This window comes from Cupressus sempervirens, chromosome 3, assembly GCF_028749045.1.
Source record: "Cupressus sempervirens isolate cs-2001-9-10 chromosome 3, ASM2874904v1, whole genome shotgun sequence".
Classification (NCBI taxonomy): Eukaryota; Viridiplantae; Streptophyta; class Pinopsida; order Cupressales; family Cupressaceae; genus Cupressus; species Cupressus sempervirens.
In genome coordinates this window covers 810,287,954-810,302,727 of record NC_143120.1, presented here as the reverse complement: position 1 = coordinate 810,302,727, position 14,774 = coordinate 810,287,954, and the positions used below count along the sequence as shown (strand labels likewise).

General features: G+C 38.3%; 1 protein-coding gene across 1 annotated transcript; it reads left to right on the top strand.

The window, feature by feature from the left end:
• Positions 1–4,092: 4,092 nt before the first annotated feature.
• Positions 4,093–5,913, top strand: LOC149569273 (uncharacterized). The gene is made up of 2 exons (XM_089816859.1): positions 4,093–5,709; positions 5,806–5,913. The coding sequence occupies exons 1-2, from the start codon at positions 4,093–4,095 to the stop codon at positions 5,911–5,913; spliced, it is 1,725 nt and encodes a 574-aa protein (XP_089672985.1).
• The last annotated feature ends 8,861 nt before the right edge of the window (positions 5,914–14,774 follow it).

The window sequence follows — 14,774 nt, the reverse complement described above, 5'->3', positions numbered from 1 at the left end:
AAAACCAAATAGCTAATGGAGGATGTGAAGGATTAGTGCAGTAGATTTCTGCCAGAGCACGAGACTTTACTACAGAGATTCAAAACCAAAAAATTTGCTTCTAACAACAACGACAATCTTAAAGTTTCTACAGGCGCTAAATTCTGAGGTAAGGCACCAATGCTGACGAACAAACATTACAGTAAACAATGTAGTAGTTCTAAGAGGGGACCTTTCCAGAAAGCTATATCCCCAAAGATGTCAAAGCTTTGTAGTTCATTGTAATTTTTGGCTTATTTTTGTTAGTAAAATTGATTTTTTTTCCTTGCCATTTTTCCAAAGAGCCAATTACGTAAAGCATAATTTTTTTTTAGAACTCACGGAGCGGGAGACGAGAACGCGGAATCGCCCAGAAAAAACAAAGGATTGGAACAAAGAAGAATTGGGATCGCAGAGAATAGAACGCGTACCTGCATGAATCCGTCCTCAGGTCTTTTTCGCATAGGTAGCGGTTTCAGTTCGAACCAGGGTTTGTTGGAACATTTTAGGGGTCGCCATCGCAATACCTCTGTTAGGGTTTCTGTGGACGTTTGGGGCCGCACTTTCCTTTCCCTTGGGAGATGAGGCTTAAAAACGAAGCTTGAGGAGGCAGCAATGCCAACATTGGGGATGTCTCAGCTACCGTCGGTACTGATTCCACGATCGTCGGGGTTGTTGCTGTTGTTGATAAATCTGGATGTGTCAAGCCTGACGGCCTTCAGATTAATATGCCTGAGGAACTGGGTAATAAAGAAGCGGGAAGCATCATTGGTGATTGCTCGATTCTTCAGGTCTCAGGAGAACCTGATGACAAGGAGCCTTCCCAATCTGAGGATCTCTCTGGTGTTGATCCAGGTAAAACCCTCGATTTTTTCCTTCCAGATGATGTTATCGATAGCATTGCTGATTGCCAGGACAGATCTGTTATTCTATTTTTCTTAAGGGGGGTTCCATCTGAAGCTGACTTCAGTAAATGGGCCAAAATGAATTGGGAGAACAGGGGATGGGAGATTGAAGCTTTGAGGGATCTGGGTAAGGGTTATGTATCCTGTAAATTCAAGCACACAGAACATGCTCAAGCCGTTTTGCAATATGGGACATGGGTTATCTGTGGACAAATCTGTTACTTGCAAGCCTGGACTTTGGACTTTCATCCAGAAGGGCCCTCTAGGTCACGTTATCCAATGTGGGTGGAGCTTCCTTTCTTAAATCTTACCTTTAGACCTTTTTTAAACAAAATTGTTGCCCAACTTGGTAGGGTCATCTGGTGCAAGAATAATACTGATAAATTTGCTAGCTTAAGGGTGCATCCAAGAGTATGTGTTGAAATGGACCTAACTAATCTTTGCCAGAGAATATTAAGCTCATTGGCTCAGGCTTTGAGTTTCTACAGCCTTTAGTGTACTTGAACAAGCCTAATGCATGCTTTTATTGTCGTCAAGACGGGCATCTAATCAGGGATTGTCCTACCAGAAGGCTTCGAATGAGTCATGCCCAAGTCTCTTCTCAGCCTAGACAGCCTTACGTTATGCACCAGTCATCTGATTCTTCCTTGCCTAAAGATACCCATCAAGAACAAAAGAATACTAGAGATCCTTCTGTCACTAACATGGAGGAAGATGATGCTCTTCTAGCATCCTCTTATAAAGATGTTGTTATGGCAGATGGCTGGACAACGATTCGGAAAAGGAAAGAGCGGTCTGAGCCTTCTAGTAGGAAGACTAGTCACCCCACACAAGGGGCTAACAAATCCCATCATACCTCTAGTTCATTGGTTCGCCCCTCTCTTGGTTCCCCTTCTTCTAGGCAAAGATCTAAATCTCCTACCCCTAAGGACTCAATCATTCCTTCAGCAGGTTCTTTGGAGAGGCCTAGATCTAGGTCCCCGCCTAATGCCAGACCTGATTCAGGTTGTCCCGATCATGCTGTAGCTTTAGCCAATCAGTTTGAGGCCTTGCCACAAGAAGATGCTCCTTCTACCTTGTCATTGGCATGAATTTCAAAAAAATTTCATGGAATGTAAGAGGGATTTCTCTCCCTCACCGCAAATATGGTGTCAAAGATGCTGTAGTAACATGGAAACCAGATATTGTTTTGCTCCAGGAAGTCAAAATTAGTGGTCCTCGCCTCTCTTCTTCCCTTTCTCATATTTGGAGAGATGCTTTCTTTTTTCAAACTTCTCATTGTGAAGGTAGGGGTGGTGTTGTTATTGGTTTGGCTCCTTGGATCCATAAGTTTGTCATTAACCATGGTGAGGATCCTTCTCATAGTTGTGTGTGGGTTCTTACCTTTGTTAATGGTTAGCCTATTGGGTTATGTTCTGTTTATGCTCCAAATTTCTCCAAAGATAGAGGTCAGTTATGGGATTGGATGGCTAGGAACCTCCCCCAGGCTGATTGGGTAATAGGTGGGGACTTTAACATGGTAGAATTCCAAAATGATCGTAGTTGGCCCAACCATTCTAAGCTTAGTATTGAGGAATTTGACAAGTGGCTTTTATGTCGTAATTCCATTGGGGTGATAGATCCTATCCATGACAAAAGCTCCATCCATGACAACAATTGGTTCACTTGGTCAAATTGCAGATTTGGTGATGAAAGAAAACTCAGCAGGCTTGATCGATTTTATATTTCTCCCAGTCTTCATATTGCTCAAGATGTTGCTGGTCTATCGGTTAGAGTAGACTATTCCCGCACTCTATCCGATCATTTCCCCATTATTTGCTCTGTTTCAGGTACTCCTATGGTTTTTGAGACTTCCAAGCTGCCCTACAAACTCAATAATTCTCACCTAAAGAATCCTTCTTGCGTTGCTGCTCTCATTGGATTATGGAAGTCCATTCCTAAGGACAGCAAGCAAGTCTCTCAACGAGATTGGTGGAATCAGGCTATTCTCAAGAGTGTTGATTTTCTTCGTGCTTTTGGTAGAAGGATGGCATGGCAACGTAAACGTAAAGAAAAATATCTAAAAGGAAAACTTGAACATGATAGAAAATTATTGAATAGCAGACCTAGTGACATAAACTTACAAAATTCTATAGCTGCATTAGAAGCCCAAATTCGGAAAATGGACAATTATAGGGGCCAAGGTGCTAAAATCAGGGCAAGATTACATTGGGCCAAGGAGGGGAATAGGGGTTCTAAATACTTTTTTAATTTTCTTAACTATAAACATAGGAAGGAACACATTGGGGCTATTCGAGATGATAATGGCATTATCCATTTGAGGCCTGAGGAGATTAAAAATTTGTTTCAGAATTACTATGAGGATCTTTTTAAAGAGGATAATAATTGGCTAGATGTCCAATCTATATTAGAAGATAACGTTAAAGATCACATTCCTATGAAAGTGGATAAGGACTATAGCCAATATTTGGATCGAAACCTTACCATAGAGGAGTTAGAACATGTTGTCTTTTCTATGCCAAGCGATAAAAGCCCAGGAGTTGATGGCCTCCCAATAGAATTCTACCAAACGATGTGGGAATATATCAAGGATGACCTTTATCGTCTTTATTTAGAGGCTGTGGAGGTTGGCTCATTAGGGGCTGATATCAATAGAGGCATTATTAAGCTCATTCCTAAAGGGAAAAATGAGGATACTATATCCGGGTGGCAACCTATTTCTTTATTAAACACTTCTTATAAGATTATTGCTAAAGCCTTGGCTACTAGGATCAAACCCGTGGCTCAAAACATTGTTAGACCAGAACAAACACGTTTTCTCGGTGGGAGGTTTATTCTTGACAATCTAATTCTAGCATGGGAAACAATAGACTGGGCTCAACACTCAGGCCAGAATGCTATCCTTGTGAAGTTGGATTTTGACAAAGCTTATGATCGAATGCATTGGAGGTTTATTCTTAAAATGTTACATTGGTTGGGATTTGTTCCTAAGCTGTGCAAGCATGTTGAAATGCTCTTTGCTGATGCCAATGCTCAGCTGATTATAAATAAGGAATTACTTAATCCCTTTCCTTTGCAGCGCTCTATTAGACAAGGTTATCCGTTATCCCCCTTCCTTTATGTGCTCACAGCTGATGCTCTCAGTTACTTGCTCCAAAAATATAACTAAATGAATCTTATTAAGGGTATTTCCATCCCCGATAATTCGGTGGTATTAAACTCTCACTTTGCTGATGACAACATGCTTTTCTTGCAGAATTATGAAGCTGAGATTTCTAATACTGTGGAGGTGATCAATCTTTATTGCGAAATCTCTGGTTCTAAGTTAGCACATCATAAAACAGAATTTATCATGACTCATATAGATGTAGTCCCTTCTTGGATTCCTAAAGAATGGAAGCAAATAAAACATGGCCAAATCTCTCGTTATTTGGGCATTCCCTTTGGACTGGGCGTCTCTTTGGCTGATATGTGGAAATGGTTTCTTAACAAATTCAAATCCAAGTTGTATGTGTGGGAAAATAAGTACTTATCTCTAGCTGGCAAGATCCAAGTGGTTAATCGTATTTTTTTGGCTTCTCATGTCTATTATTCTTCATGCTGGATGCCATCCAAAAAATGCTATAATGATCTTACTAAACTTATTCGAGGCTTTCTATGGTCTAAATGGAGTGGTAATGTAGGTTATACAGTTACCTCATGGTTGCATTGTATTCAACCTAAATCTAAGGGGGGCTTGGGCTTATTGGACCCTCAAACTCAAGGGGTTTGCCTAGCTGCCAAGTGGATAATTAGAATTATTGATGGGGAGGAACCTTGGAAGAAGTTGGTTCGGTTCCGTATTTCTCAAGCATCTGCTCATAATAGATGGCAATCAGTTAGATGGGTGGATAAAATTCTATTGGCCCCTTCCTTTCAAGTTAAAGCTTCCCTTCCTTTGCAGTCTATCTGGAAAGCTTGGCAGTCAGTTTGCAAGTTTTTGAATTGGAGAAATCCTTCCTTACAGCATGGTTTCAGTTTCAGTGATTCTTCTATTTGGTGGAACAAATTGGTTCAATATCATGAACAACCTCTTGCTGTAGCTTTTCATAAACATGCTCATTATCTTTTTAAGAAAGGAGTTCGTAAGTTCAAAGATTTGTGGGACTTCAATTCTCTTGATTGGGCGTCTTGGACAACCATTAAACACAATTTTCTTTTGCACAGCAGGTTCAAAGACTTTATTATATTTGTTAAATCACTAGTCCCTATCGAGCTTGCCATGAAAATCTACACTCCATTGGAATGCAACTTTTCAAAGGACTGGTTATGGCTGTCTACTCATCAATTTGGCCACCTCCCCCTCAGGAAAATCTATTTAAATCTTGTGCCGCCAATGCCTTTAAATCCACGACTTAATTATAAATGGAATTGCAAATTCAATGAAACCACTTGGAGTAATTTGAGTGCCCAGATTTGGCTGTCTAAAGCTGAGGCTAATGCTCAACTCTTGGCCTGGAAAGTTTTACATTTCAAATTGCCAGTTGGTAGTAGGCTGAGATGTTTGCTGACCCAACCTGCTAAATGCCCATTTTGTTTGCGAGAGGAAGATATAAAACATCTCTTTTGGGATTGTATATGGGCTAAGAAAAAGTGGAGTGCTGTCTTCACCTTTCTTCCATCTATCTTCGAACATTCTTTAAGTTGGAAGGAAGCTATTTTTGGTATTAATCTTAAAAGTAATATTGTGGGCGACTCTTTGCGGCAGATCATTTTACTTAACATTTGGAAGTGCAGATGTAGGGCTGTATTTTCTAATTCTACAACGTATCTTGAAGGAGAAATTTTTTAGTTTTACTCTGACATCATTTTCCAGATAATTTTTTTGTGTAAACTTTTGCAGGGAGGACCCAAGGCCCAGTTGAAGATTAGTAACCAGCTTGACAGGATTAAATACCAGCTGCTACAGCTTTTTAAAAGAGATGCTTTTTGCTCGAAGGAGCTTCAATGAATTTTAACATTCAAGCTGTAATGTTTGTTGTTCAGTTGTAGCTCTTTTGAGCTGGTTGTGTTAACATTCAGCTGTAATGTTCTTTGTTTGGTCATAGCTCTTTAGAGCCGGTTAGTTGCTGATTGGTTGTAGCTCTTTAGAGCCGGTTAGTTGTTGATCATGCTGTCCACTTTATGAACATTTGATTGACTTTCTGTATATTATTCTTTTTGGATTATTCAATATAAAAAAATAAAAAAATAATTATCCTTTGAAGAATTATAAAATATATTACGATAAAAGGATCCTTAACTGGAGCCAAGTGTTGGGTGATGGGACGCGCTCCCCTGCTCACAAGTGGTTAATTATGTGGTGTTTCATGTTCACTAACAGTCATGGCTTTTGGTGCAACGGCAAATGGGCCCTACAATTGGTATTAGAGCCTGGTTTTAGGCCTGGTCATGGGTTCAAATCTCCCCGGTGCCTTTCTGACCCACGTAAGCACCTGGTATGCGCGTCGAGGGGGAGATTGTTGGGTGATGCGACGCGCTCCCTTGCTCACAGGTGGTTAATTATGTGGTGTTTCATGTTCACTAACAGTCATGACTTTTGGTGCAATGGCAAATGGGCCCTACACCAAGTTGCGGCAATCAAGCCTATTGATAAAGAGAAGGTTCTTAATGTGTACGTGACAAAGAAAATCAAAAGAGAAATCTATGTGATGAGACTAGTCAGGCATCCCATCTATTTGAAGTCATGGCAGGAAAAACCAAATAGCTAATGGAGGATGTCGAGGATTAGTGCAGTGGACTTTTGCTAGAGCTCGACACTTGAGACCAAAGAATTTGCTGACAATGACAATGACAATCTTAAAGTCTCTAGGGGCGCTAATTTTTTAGAGAAGGCACCAATGTTGACAAACAAATATTATAGGAAACATTGTAGTAATTCTACGGGGAAGAGCTTCATTGTAACTTTTGGCTTATTTTTGTTAGTAAATTTGATTTTATTCCTTACCATTTTTCTAGAGAGCCAATAACATAAAGGATAATTATCTTTTGAGGAATTATAACATATATATAAATTCATAAACTTTAGGTCAAACTTAAATGTTTGACAAATAATTCAATGTAATTGGTTGGTGATTCACTAAAATAATTGTTAGGATTAAAGATACAAACAAGTATAGGAAAATATAACCAATATCATAAAATAATAAACCACACAGAAGAGAACACAAGGAAAAAATATTTAACGCGGTTCACCCAATTCCTGGACTACATCCACCAACAACAAGTCCAATATTCTTATTATCTAGTCCTAATGCTCTGCCCCAGGAAGCGGCGCTTCTCATTGACCCCGTCTTGGGGACACTACCCCTACACCTTTCTAGTAAAATTTGGGGGGAAACAACATTAAAAAAGTGGGGAAAAATTAACCTCTGAGTCTAATTAGGCTACACAAAAAATTCCCCCACTTGGAGACTGATCAAACTCCACAACAATATTAATTTACTATATACATTAAATGAATTCAATAGTATCATTTTGTCAATAGGAACTAATAGGTAAATGCATAATTGTTAGAATTACTAATCTTTTCTTGGTTGTATTTATTTAATTTGGATAAACCAAGGTATCCCTTATGTATTTTGTCCTCTTTTCCATGTGTGAGGACAAGTCATTTTTGTAATTCATTTATTAAAGAAAATAGTTTATTCCTCTGTAAAAGGATAATGGCACTCAAGGTATGCAGGCACTTATGAATATGGAAATCATTCACATGGGAGTTACTAAATAACTCATCTTCTCATCTCTACATAAGAGATGTTCCTCTTTCATTCTCTACAACACACTTATTATGTAGTTTTTGTAATGAGCCTATGGCTCCATCTCTCATTATCTCCCTCTTTCATTCTTTAAGTTTTTGTCACATTCATATAATACACAAGGCATTTTCTTTACTTTCCACTTTCAAAATCTTTGGCCCTTTTGTTTCTTCCTCTTGGTGTATGTGTTGAAAATACATTGATACAAGTATGAGAATATGTTTTAATCACTGTTTTGTCACTGATGTCAAACCTATTATGTTGGTAAGACAATTGTTTATTTGAGTTAAGCAGTATCATTTATTTGATTGATGAAGAGGATTTGATCAAATAAGATAACAAGAACACCTAGAGGAAAGGTTGAGTTATGATAAAGAAAAGAAGTACAAAGACCAGTTAACACAGTGATATTGCAGTGCATCGATTTTCTACTTAAAATTGCAAAAGATTGGATACACTGACAAAGTCTAGAAGAAAAAGCAAGAATAATTCAGTCTGCCAAGCTTGATCGAGTGGATAGTAGGTGTCGAGCAACACTAGTGCAAGCTGAGCAAAAAATCAGTTGAAGCCAAGAAAAGTCAAATTTCAGTCTATGTCGAGTGATATAGCGTAACTCGAGTAAAGTTTAGTTGATGTTGAGCACAAATAAACTTTAGTTTGTGTTAAGTGATTTGATAGTGGATGTCGAGCAACGTAGTATGTGCCAAGCATCAGAAGCAAGTTAATGTCGAGTGACAACATTATGAGAAAGATCGTGAATTCAATAAATCTAAGCTGACAAGTTTGATTTCTTGTATTGTGTGAATTGTGTGGAAGATAAGCTTGATGAGCTGGTGGCATAGAATTCAAGATGGTCGTTTTGAGACGAATTCAAAGAGGATTGAAAAAGAAGTTTCTAGAAGAGAATAAAATGAAAAGATGGGTAGATTCATTGAATCTTACATAATCCTATCTAACCCTACAATGGGTGATGGAGGATGAACGACAAATGTGTAATATCCTCTTACAAGGAACTAATATGAAAATGCAATTCTTTTGGTATTAATAGTGCAAATACATGGAAACTAGATGCAAAACAATGACTATAGTAATGCCAAAATTTTGATTCTGGATTATCACAGCAAAATCATATGCTAATGAAGTACAATGATAATAGTGATGCCCACGAATGGAAATGAATCAAACATAGATATTGCAGTGTGGCATCGTGCATGTGTATTGTAGTAGTGAAAATCTTTTCTCCAATTAAGCACAAATAGAACTCCTAAAATGAAGCTCTCCTAAATAACAAATTCAATGGATATTTCACCACCTCAAATGGTTGCAACACTAAAGAGTTGACGTTCTCCAATGGCTAACTGAAATTGGAAACCTTAGTTTCTTCTCCCAACTTGATATCAAATGCAATTCACAAAATCGGATGATAAACAATGAAGCTCTCACCTCTATTTATACTTTTCCTTCACCCTCCTAGAAGGAAATAAAATATTTAATAATTGCATTCTCTAGAAGTATCTCCCTTTCCAATAATTAATGTGCTTTTAGGAAATTAAATTACTAGAAGTTCCCCCTTTCAATAATTAATGCACTTGCTAGAAGCTTCTCTCTTGCAATACAATAATTAATTGTGATTCTAGAAAATTAAATTACTAGAAGCTTCCCCCTTCCAATAATTAATACATTCTTTAATAAATTAAATTAATTAAATATAAAGTCACTTTTTTTTTGACTTTATAAGAAATTAATTTTATCAATTTCTCCTTATTTCTCCACTTAGCCTTCGGAGAACGTAAAGGCTAAGAATTCCATTGATACACTAAAACGATGGGGACATTACAGTCCACCCTCCCTCCAATTGCTTTCCCTCAAGCAGCTTCAAGTCCAGATGCTAAAAAATCTCCTCATTCTCCCATGTCACATCCTCTACTGGTAGGTCCTTCCATTTCACCAAATACTCCCTTAGAGTGCACCACCTCAAGTTCCTTTCCTTGAAATCACTGATAGCCTCTAGCACCAATATCAATTTTCCCTCATCATCCAAGTGTAGGAACACTATAGAAGAAACAATATGATGTCCTATCGCCTTCTTGAGCCATGACACATGAAAAATGTTGTTCACCTTGCTCTCGGTTAGCAAATCTAACTCATAAGCCACCTCTCTCACTTTGCTAATAATCCTGAATGGACCATAGTATCGTGGCTTAAGTTTCTCGGCACCACTCTTCTTGAGAGTGGATTGATGGTAAGGTTGCAATATAAGATGCACGATGTCTCCAACCTTAAAAGTTTGTTATGTCCTCTTATGGTCTACATACTACTGTTGATTTTGTGCCTTGGTTATATTATCTGAGAGTCTTAACAATGTCTTGACTCTCCTGTAACAAATCACCTGCACTGGGCACTCTACTACCACTCAAAAGCAGATCCATAAAGTTGGGTGCCTCATACCCATACAGGGCCATAAAGGGTGACATCTGAATAGACATGTGATAAGTAGTATTGTAGCAATACACACAGACATAAATCCACTTTCCCATGCCTTTTTTTGCCCTGCTATATAATTTCTAAGATATCCCTCCACCCATTTATTCACTATCTCTATCTGGCCATCTGTCTAAGGGTGGTAGCTAGTACTCAGAATGAGGTCTATCGCACACAACCTGAATAGCTCTTGTCAAAAATGACTCATAAACTCGTTGTCTTTGTCACTCACAATACTCTGAGGTAAGCCATGTAGTCTGAATATCTCCTTGAAGAATAACTCTGCCAACTATGTAGCCGTGTATGTAGCAGTGATCGGAAAGAAGTGTGCAAACTTCGTAAGGCGATCCTTAACCACATATATGCAGACCCTACCTTGGGCTCTAAGCAATCCTGTGATGAATTCCATAGATAACCACTCCCACTTTCTATCAGGAATCGGAAGTGGCTGAAGTAAACCACCTGGATAGGAATGTTCCTGCTTATTTTGCTAGCAGGTGGGACACTCCCTAATATACTGAAGTAATTCTGCTTTGAGCCCTTTCCATGTGAAGTGCTCTCTAATCTGCTGGCATGTCTTGTAGAAACCATGATGTCCTACCATAGGTGAATCATGAAAATATTTCAGAACCATCCTCCTCACTATTGAGCTTGGAACCAAAAATATCTTCCCTTTGTAAATGATGAGCTCATTCACAAGGGTGTATTTGTTGTCCTGAATAGTTCCATCTATGAATTTGGTGGTCCACGCATTCTTTGCATACTTTGCAAGGATCAAGTGTCTCCAATCCTCTAATATATCTTTCAATAAGCTCAAATGGGGTCTACATGATAAAGCATCAACAACTACATTTTGTGTCCCTTTGAAATATGTAATATCAAAGTCATAGGACTATAACCTGCTCACCCACTTTTGTTGCCTATCATTGAGATCTCGCTGCCCCAAAAAGTGTTTTAGGCTATTATGGTCGATTTTGATACAAAATTTGCTACTTACCAAATATTGCCTGAATTTAGACAAAGCATGCATAATGGCTAACATCTCCTTATCATATATGTTGAAGCTCCGCTCTAGCCCTCTTAATTCCCTACTCTCATATGCAATAGGGTGCTTTTCCTGCATAAGCACTGCTCCAATGCCCTCTGACTTCCTCTGCACTACTCAAACCTCAACTTCACCATGCCAGAAGTGGTGAAGCAAACCAATGGGACCCATCCAATATATCATGTCAAACCTCTCACCACCTGGATCCCAAAACAACCGAACCCCACATCCATTTTCCATATAGCGATAAAAATATCTGGAAGTGTCTATAACACAACATCTCTCTACAGCTCCTGTTAAACTCCCATGGATTTGATAACTAACCAAGCCATCATGCCAACTGACACCATAGTCATCCTGTAATCATGTGCCCATGAGAAAACTTCGTGACATGAGAGTAGCAAACCCTATTGGATACATATCAGCATGATGTATAACTGACAGTTGTCCCTGCAAGTAATCCCCCACAAACAGTTGAGCCAAACACTTGTAGTCGCAAATCCCATCTTCCAAAGATGGTGAATACCTATCCCGCAAAGGATGGTATAATTCCAAAACTAATCCATACCGACGAATCATCAAGTCCTCTGTGCATGGGTCAAAAGAAAAGAAATGGGCACTCCTCACTGTATATTCGTGGTAAAATGTGCCAACTCCTATCAATGGCTCATCACTAACAATACTTGAATCAAGTAGCTGATCCCTCTGACTCTGAAAAATAACAAGTTGGCACCCATAATCAGCTGCATGGAATGAAGTGAATGATTTCCTTCCAAGAGATGGAAAAAATCAACATGCAAGCCATACTCTCAACCAGATGACACTTTCTAAATGCCCTATGTGGATGACGAAGTAGTGTCATGTACTACCACAACTCTCAGGAGAATCCACCATTGTAACACAAGAGCTACTAGTAAATTATCCTATATCAATTGTCACGGTATTAACCTCAAGAGAAATTGATACAACCAAGGTACTCATCCCAGCTGAAATTTTTGTACCTATATCTATGATAGATATAGCCACATCCCCACTCCCCACTAGAACCCATGGGTATAAGATCCTTATCAATTGCCTCTGTATGTAACTGTACTATATTTGTAGCAAGTGGACACTGTGCAAACTCAACTCCTCTATAAGCTTCTCAATCTATAATTGTGACTCTTGAAGGGCCAACTAGGCATTCTACAACGAGTCCATAGTCACCTCAAGCTCATGAGTGAGCTTATCAAACTTCTCCTCGTTTCCCTGCAATGCAACATAACAAATGTAATCCCACTCGAGAAGAAAATCTCTATCTATAAGTAGTTGTAGGTAATTTTGTTTCATCATTCCAATCACTACTTGGAGTGCATGTATCTCTGCAAGGCAAAAAACACTATCACCGTTCTCATCTGTCAAAGGAGTACTCCAACCATAAGTGGCCAACATTTGATGAGCAACATCAAAATGCTCAATGATTGTGGAAACCATCCGATCATTAACCTTCAATTGGCTTGCTAAATGATGATCCCCTTGTGATGAAACATTTCCACACAAATCTTCCAATTTGTCATCCACACTATGATATGAGGTTGAATCAATGTCACTCAGCATATGATAAGCAACATCGTGTATGTTATCATCTATGCACACCTCAATATCTAGGATTTTGTTGCTATGCACCTCATAGGATGGCTCAATTGGCGAGGTAGAAGCTATTGATATAATAGTATCTCCAAGCACTTCCACTTCCAAGGTGTCTGTGTGTCCATCCACATCATTATATTGGGATTCTTTGTCATCAAATTAATTTGCTGATTCATTTTCTAAGGTCTGATTTTTGCTCTCCATAAGGTCAACTGTATGATGATTACTAACTATTGAGAATTCATCATAGAGGCTTCTAGATACTATAGAGACCTCTTGTTCCTCTTTCTCTTTGTTCTGTGATGTAGTCCTCTTAAAAATGGAAACCATATGTCGTGCCACTTTGTCTAGTTTTGTAGGGTCTAAAATCAATTCATTCATCCTTTTCTGATTTCCATCCAACCTTTTCAAACTTTCTTTAAGCTTCTCCATATTCTTGTCCCACTACTTCTGGGTACTTGAAGTAAACATGATTAACTAATTGATTCAATGTCCAATCTACCCAATAGGATGGCAGGTCAATAGGTCAATAGCTCTGCTACCAATGTAATATCCTCTTACAAGGAACTAATATACAAATGCAATTCTTTTGGTATTAACAGCGCAAATACATGGAAACTAGATGCAAAACAATGACTGCAATAATGCCAAAATTTTGATTCTGAATTATCATAGCAAAATCATATGTTGATGAAGTACAATGATAATAGTGATGCCTACGAATGGAAATAAATCAAACATAGATAATGCAACGCAGCATCGTGCATGTGCACTATAGCAGCCAAAATCTTTTCTCCAATTAAGCACAAATAGAACTCATGAATTGAAGCTCTCCTAAATACCAAATTCAATGGATATTTCACCACCTCAAATGGCTGCAACACTAAAGAGTTGATGTTCTCCAATGTCTAACTGAAATCGGAAACCTTAGTTTCTTCTCCCAACTTGATATCAAATGCAATTCACAAAATCAGATGATAAACAATGAAGCTCTCACCTCTATTTATACTTTTCTTTCACCCTCCTAGAAGGAAATAAAATATTTAATAATTGCATTCTCTAGAAGTTTCTCCCTTTCCAATAATTAATGTTCTTTTAGAAAATTAAATTACTAGAAGTTTTCCCCTTCCAATAATTAATGCACTTGCTAGAAGCTTCTCTCTTGCAATACAATAATTATTGTGCTTCTAGAAAATTAAATTACTAGAAGCTTGCCCCTTCGAATAATTAATTCATTCTCTAATAAATTAAATTAATTAAATGTCACTTTTTTATATGCTTTATAAGAAATTAATTTAATCAATTTATCCTTATTTCTCCACTTAGCCTTCGAAGAACGTGAAGGCTAAGAATTCTATTGATATGCTAAAAAGATGGAGACAGTACAAAATGATCTAAGTTCTCTTTATAAGGGGATAGAAGGCATGAAACAACGGTTGGCATGTGCGACAACTAAAGAAAGACAAGGAGTCTAGGGCGTTGTATCATATGGTGGTCAAACTATAAAGTCTGCAATTGGCATGCAAAGTAAAAGAACTTAAGAGGATGAATGCTTGAAGGGTGAACAAGCTATCAAAGCTAAAATGAATGAAGTCAAGCAAAATGGAAGACTGAACTGAGATCTATAATCTACAAAGTGAGTCGTAATTTGTTATCAGATCAAACCTTACTATTACTCTCTAATAATTGTATCACTTTAGGTAAAATCCATTGGATTAAGGTTGCCCTAATAGTCATTTCTAAATCATTTAACCGGGTGTAATTCTAATGGAATGACCAAGAATCCTCTAACAAGGCTCACTCCTAATAGGGTGATTGAAATCCTCTAACCAGGTCACATTTAACAGTGTGCATTGTAACCTTTAACAGGGTTGGCCTTTCACGAGGCATCACTTCAGA

What these genes read in the sequence shown, in the direction of transcription:
- LOC149569273 (XM_089816859.1), top strand. Translation starts at nt 4,093, where the DNA reads ATGAATCTTATTAAGGGTATTTCCATCCCCGATAATTCGGTGGTATTA. An exon ending in GGAAGTGCAGATGTAGGGCT is followed by an intron (nt 5,710 to 5,805) that starts GTATTTTCTAAT and finishes AAACTTTTGCAG; the next exon opens with GGAGGACCCAAGGCCCAGTT.